At 53.0% G+C, this 6928-nt stretch overlaps 1 protein-coding gene across 2 annotated transcripts in view; it reads left to right on the top strand.

Moving 5' to 3' along the window:
- ASB1 (ankyrin repeat and SOCS box containing 1) overlaps window positions 1-6928 on the top strand; it is an 18178-nt gene that overhangs the window by 768 nt on the left and 10482 nt on the right. The window contains exons 2-3 of one of the 2 annotated variants that reach the window (XM_024194082.2): window positions 2554-2695; window positions 6295-6597. In XM_024194082.2, coding sequence (XP_024049850.1) covers window positions 2554-2695; window positions 6295-6597 — 445 coding nt within the window. The remainder of the gene's footprint in view (window positions 1-2553; window positions 2696-6294; window positions 6598-6928) is intronic. The other variant, XM_024194081.2, reaches the window with a different exon arrangement.

A 6928-nucleotide genomic window follows, 5' to 3' on the forward strand; every position in this document is an offset into this window, starting at 1 on the left:
ACCCAGAGGTGCCGGGGCTATGAGCTGCCACACCCAGAGGTGCCGGGGCTATGAGCTGCCACACCCAGAGGTGCAGGGACTATGAATTGTCAGGCCTAAAGGTGCCGGGGCTCAGCCCTGGCAAGCCCTGGCACAAATTAAGCACTGATATTAAATCACTCTGTTGTTTTCCCTTATTGAGCTGCCATTTTAAGCTGACCAGTTGCCTCTCAAATTAAATGTCCTTAGCGTCTGCAGCTCTCTCCCCAAGGGCTGGTTGGCCACCTGATTAAAGCTACCTCATGTAACAGTCATGCTTTTCTGACATGGAGAGATACTTGGCTATCATCAGAGCCCTGATACCGTTGTCCATCTCACATGTTTATTGTATGCTTGCTACAAAGTGCATCACCTAGTGCTAGAAGCTGGGAGTGAGCGACAGGGATGGATCACTTGATGGTTCCCTGTTCAGTTCATTCCCTTTGAAGCACCTGGCACTGGCCACTGTCGGAAGACAGGATACTGGGCTAGATGGACCATTGGTCTGACCCAGTCTGGCTGGTCTTATGTTCACATGTATTTGAAAAATACAGGCTGAGCCACCTCAAGTTGCATTTCCAAGTGCTCAGCAGCACCCACAACTGGGGCCAAGCTGTCAAAAGAGCCCAGCAGCTCCCATTTACCCACCAGATTTTCCAAAGTGCTCAGCACCCAGCGGCTGCCCTTGTGACACCTTTGTCCGCATTTCTCAGGAGACCTCGGCACCCAGTGCACTGAGCTGTTGGCAAAAACTGACCGTATATATTGCTGCCTAAACAGGAGCCGAGCTCTTCTGAAAAGTCTGGTGTACGTGACAGCACAGCATGGAACAGCCGGAATGTCATGGCAAGATTAGCTACCTGTGTTGCTGCTCCATACTTAAGGTTACAGCTAGATGTTTCTCTTTTAGTTTTTCTGGCAGTAATATTTAGTGACAAGTGAACCACAGATGTTTCAGAGAACTCCCCAGTGCTTTGGCTGCTTCAGCTAAACCAATGATGCGACCCTCCCGAGTCTGCTAAATTGCTCTACAAATCTTGGGAGAACGGCATCTTGCAGCCTCATTGGGTACTTTACACTTCCAGTCCTTGCTGGAGCTAGGATGTGCAGCGTTTGTGAGGACAAAACACCAACCCTTTAATGGCATATTTTTGGCTTGGGCAAAGGTTTGTTTCAGTTGTGGGCAGAGGGTTAGGCCAATTCTTGTTTATTCCAAACCTTTTCACCCATTCTTAGTGACCAGCCTGGCTGGTTGCATCATGTGTTGACAGTGATGGTTGCTGTCCATGCCTGCTCACTGTGAGCCTTGTTAGGGAGGGCTTCGGAGGGGCAAGTGTATCACAGCACCGCTTGTTTCTGGAGCGGAGCGGTGGGTTGGGCGCTTGGCACAAACGTGCTGACGAAAGCAGGAATCGCTGTGGGAGGAACAGCTGGGAGGCTTGGATGGCCGGGTGAAAGGTCAAGGGGAAATCAGGAGGGTGTGATGGCGGGGAGGGGGAAGGGCATGGTTTGGCCTCTGGGGTAGGGTGACCAGAAGCTCAGGAAAAGCAGGAATCTTTTGGTTTTCCAGTGATTTGAGCTTCCATTTGGCTTTCCAAACCCAGGGACTTTCCCAGGATGCTCAGGTCTCCTAGAGCTGTAACACAGCAGCACAGACAGCTGCCACCCTGGCTTGCCCAGCTGCCCATGGCACCACCTCTCCGCTCACCTGGCCTCCCTAACTCGGCAGCAAAGAGCTGACTCCTCTTCAGGCCCTTGGCATCTCCCCCTCTCCTGGCAGGAAAAGGGCTGGGTGGGCAGGCCCAGGGGAGGGAGGGGAAGAGAAATGGGAGTGGGACGAGGGTGAAGGGGAGAGGGAAGGGAGGAGGAGTGGACAGATGACACCACCAGGGAAATGGGAAGGAGAAAACAATACACAGCAAATCCCAGAGCTGGGGGCCAGTGCAGAGAGACGCTTATTCCTAGCACGGCAGAGCCTGAAGGCCCCAGCCATGGGCGTGTCCCATTGTGCTGGGTACTGGATGCACCCAGAATATCCCTGCCCTACACACTGATCCCCTCCCTCATTCCTGCTGTGCCAGTGCTCCTGTCAACGTGGGACAGCTCTGTGGAGACAGGGTGCCCACCCTGCCTTCCCCCGCGCACTGCCCTGTTGCATTATCTCTCCCCAGAAGACAGCCCCATTCATGCCCCTAGAGCACGGCTGGCTCTGGCTAGTGAAGCCTCTAGCATTCAGTGTCTGCTGTGCGCATAGGCAGCTGCTGTATGTCACTCAAATCCTCACACTGCCAGGGACAAGCAAGTGTAACCCACCAGGGAGAATATTACAAAGCTCCCCATAGGCTGCACCACAGAAGACGGGAGATTTTATAGCCCCAAGTTAGCACCCTGGCTCCGGACAGCTCAAGCTGTCGCAAGTTCTGCTTTGAGTTCCCCGGTTGGCTCCCCGGTGCATTGGCCAAGGTAGCAGCCATGGAGTAGGTGTTGAATCCCGGCGTCTCCAGGATTAACACAGCGACCCTCTCTCCAGCGCAGGTCGCAATCTGAAGGAGTGGCTGAGGGAGCAGTTCTGCGACCACCCCCTTGAGCACTGCGAAGACACGAGGCTGCACGATGCTGCCTATGTCGGGGACCTGGACACACTCCGGAGCTTGCTGCAGGAGGAGAGCTTCCAAAGGTGACCCTCACTTCCCCGGCCGCTCTCCCGGCACGCCCCTCGCGGCCGGGTATTGGGAACACCCGCTACTCGGTGACGCTCGGACGGGGAGTCTGATGCAAGCTTCCTTTTGGCAGGGTCTGGGATAGAGAGAAATGGGGCCGGATCCCTAGCAGTGTAAATCAGCACAGACACATTGCCTTCAGTAGAGCCATGCTGACTTACACCAGCTGGGCATCTGGCCCATCATACTGCCAGCGGACGCTGCAGCTCTTAACCTACCCGATGTCACCTGGCATACGTCCGAGTGGTTTTCGGTTCTCACACTGTCTGCAGGTCTTGGTTTGTTAATAGAGCATGTGCAATGTGGCCTGTCACACCCTTGCAGCTGAGCCAAAGCCTGTCCCTCCTGTCTGAGCCGAAGGGGTTGTTGGGAGGGATGAGAGAGCGGTGGTATTCTCTTGGCTTCTCAGCGGCGGCTGTTGTCCTGTTTGCCACCTGTGGGAGTGTTTTCCTTGGTGGGGATGCTGCATAGACATCATTGGCCTGTTCCGTGTATGGCAGGTCACGAGATGGCCATGGCCATGAGTGGGCCTCAGATGGTTCAGAGGCCAGGCTGGGGTGAACAGGCTTAGAAAAATCTAATACCCCCCCGCCCCTCTCACCTGCCTTGTCCATCCTCAGCAAGCTGGTTCTGAAACGGTGAAGGACTTATGCAGTGGAGGGCCCAGAACGGCCCCTCTGCCACTTCCTGCCTAGTAACAGATCTTGTGTAGAAAGTGGGGGAGTGAAGCCTGAGGTCGGATCTCCCCCTCCAGTGTCAGGCCTTCTCCGAAGGAGGGGTGACAGGAAATCTGCTCCCCACTGGTGTCTTCAGGGATGTGGGTCTGGCACATTTCCTACACCCGGCAGTTCACAGATTGATCAGCTGACTTGGCCCGCTTCCCTGGGTCAGCAGATACCCTGATCCCAGCACTAGGCACCACTGAGTCCCACATTCCTTTAACTCATGAAGGGTATCTTTGAATGGACAGCTCCAGAGGCCACCGTTAGACACTCCTGGGAATGCAGTGGGGAAGGGAAGCTGACTGCCTCTTCCTATGTTTCCCAGTAATCAGCAGTTCCCATGGGGCACAGTGAGCTGAGCACTTCCTCAGCTTTAACTGAGCAGCTTGGCAGGACCCAGCGGGCTCTTTGTATTGCTGGTCAGAGGCTGCTCGGGTAACATTAATCCCACGCCAAGCAAATTTCAACTGAGTAACGTACAGTTATAAATATCCAACCTCTGCTTGTGAATTCGCTTCAGCTCAGCCTGGAAATAAAATAATGGGAAAATAGAAGTCTACGTGTAATGGCAAAACCATGCAGAGGGGATTACAATCACATAGAAAACTGAAACGCCCTATGTTAAAAATTTGGCCCAGCCTAGGTCTGTGTCCAGTGGGATATTTAATTAATTTTCCTGCTTTGCTGAGTAAACTGCAGAATCACAACACTAGTCTGAAATTGCCCTTTCAGCAAGAGTCAGAATGAGCCAGCCCTTCTAAGAATGAGCTGCTTTGTCCCTAGCACATTTCCGGGGCATTCCTTTTGTCACTCGGCCCACCGAGCTTGATAAAGTTTCCACCTGTCACCTATTTGTGCCCATCAGCCTCACTTGATTATTATTTATATTCCAGCTGGGCTTAGAGGCCCTGTTGTGCCAGGCACCATGCAACCCCTATCGAGAGAAACTCCTGCCCTTGAAGAATTTACAGTATAAACTGATAACCTGGATTAAGGATGGTGTGTGTGTGTGTGGGGGGCGGGGGCGGGGAATGAAGTGCTATTGCCCCATTGCACAGATGCGAGCACTGACGCCTGGAGTGGTGAAGTGACTCACTCAAGCAGCGGGAGAGGCAGCGCTGAGAACACCCAGGTCACGGGCTGCTCTGCCTGCCCATTGAGGACATTGCTGTGTCCGTGCTCTGAGGCCTAGTCTAGGCCAGAAAAGTTTTGCTGGGATAGCTCTATGGTTTATGCAGCGTCCCTTTTCTGGGATCACTTATACCACTTCAGTGAATGAAATAGGCACTTTTATGACAGGATAACTGTGTCTACAGTAGGGCTTTTGCCTGTAAAGAACTGTTGCAAAAAAACAGTCCCTAAGTGACATGAGAAGGATTAAAGGGTTGGAAAACATACTTGATAGCGATAGACTCAAGGAGCTCAATCTATTTAGCTTCATTAAGGGGCGACTTGATCACATTCTCTAAGGACCCATGAGGGGAACAAGTATTTGATAATGGGCTCTTCAGTTTCGCAGGCAAAAGTATAGTCTGGTCCAATGGCTGGAAGGTGAAGCTAAGACAAATTCAGACTAGAAATAAGGTGCATAGTTTTAACAGGCAGGGTAATGAAGCTTTAGAACAACTTACCAACGGGCATGGGGGATGCTCCATCTCTGGTGATTTTTAAATCAAGATTGGATGTTGTTCTAAAAGCTCTGCCCTAGTTCATCCAGGCAAGTCCTGTGTCTGTGTTATGCAGGAGATCAGACGAGATGATCACAGTTGTCCCTTCTGGCCTTGGAATCTTTGCATCCATGACACGGCTGTACAAGCAAACATTTCTCGGGGAGACCAGGCATCAGTCACTAAGGGTATGTCTACACTTACCCGGTAGTTCGGCGGCTGGCAATCGAAGTTCTGGGTTCGACTTATCGCGTCTTGTCTGGACGCGATAAGTCGAACCAGGAAGTGCTCGCCGTCGACTGCAGTACTCCAGCTAGACGAGAGGAGTACCGTGGAGTCGACGGGGGAGCCTGCCTGCCGCGTGTGGACCGAGGTAAGTTCGAACTAAGGTACTTCGAACTTCAGCTACGTTATTCACGTAGCTGAAGTTGCGTACCTTAGTTCGATTTGGGGGGTTAGTGTAGACCAAGCCTAACTCTTCCCGGCCTTCCTCCTCACCCCTTCTCCCTCCCTTACTCTTCTGGCACAGTCACAGGGTCCTTGTTGCAGCTCGCAGCCTGGTGCGTGCTCGGCACACTCTCGCTTCTTGCCTGTGAAAAAAACTACTTAGGCTGTGATGGTGCTAGCAAAGCTGGTTTGTAAATGACAGCTTTGCTAACGGAATCGCATTTCGGTTTCACCCTTGAACATAGAATATCGCACCGCAAGCAGACATGCAACATCCTCTTTGTCAAAACAGATCTTTGCTCTTTCTTTGGGCCGGAGGGTGCTCTTGTGGTTAAAATGCTAAATCGGGACCCCGGTGATCTGTCTTCAGCTCCCAGCTCTGCACTGTCTGCCCATTTCGCCACTCTGTGCCTCACCTCCCCATCAGTATAACGAGGCTAATAATCCTTCGTCTACTTAGGTTGTAAGTTCGCTGGGCCAATGGCAGTCCCTTGTTACGTGTACCTACAGCACGCAGTGCCATAGGGCCCTGATATTGGTGGGCACTTCTATGTGCTAACGTAATAAAGGTACTAGATGAGGCTTCAAGAGACAAGGGCATACGCCATACCTCTGGCTTAACCGCTATGTTCCTTGGGGGTCTGGGGGGAGGCAGGGCTGTATCCCGGCAGAAGCCGTGCACGTTGACAGATAACTCTGCTCTGTTGTCCCCTTGCTCAGCCGAATCAACGAGAAGTCCGTGTGGTGCTGCGGCTGGCTGCCCTGCACCCCGCTGCGCATCGCTGCCACCGCCGGCCATGGCAACTGCGTGGATTTCCTCCTCCAGAAAGGGGCGGAGATTGATCTGGTGGATGTGAAGGGGCAGACAGCCCTCTACGTGGCCGTGGTGAACGGGCACCTGGAGTGCGCCCAAATCTTGCTGGAAGCTGGCGCAGACCCCAATGGGAGCCGTCACCATCGCAGCACCCCTGTGTACCACACCTCCCGCGTGGGCAGGGCCGACATCCTGAGAGAGCTAATAAGGCAAGTATAGTTGGTCCCCTTATCTTCCCAGCTCAGGGTCAGTCTGTGGGGTGCCATAGATTTGATACAGCATCCAGAGCCAGGGAGGAAAGAGAGTGTCCTGTATGTCTCCTAACCTCCCTTGGCCCTTCCTTTTCCCCTGGCTCCTTCCCCTCACAATAGAAAAACCCTCTCTGGAATGGGTTCCCTAGGGAGGTGATGGAATCTCCTTCCTTAGAGGTTTGTAAGGTCAGGGTTGACAAAGCCCTGGCTGGGATGATTTAGTTGGTGTTGGTCCTGCTTTAAGCAGGGGGTTGGACTAGATGACCTCCTGAGGTCCCTTCCAACCCTG

Source organism: Terrapene carolina, unplaced genomic scaffold (assembly GCF_002925995.2).
Source record: "Terrapene carolina triunguis isolate 2854851 unplaced genomic scaffold, T_m_triunguis-2.0 Scaffold173, whole genome shotgun sequence".
NCBI lineage: Eukaryota > Metazoa > Chordata > Testudines > Emydidae > Terrapene > Terrapene triunguis.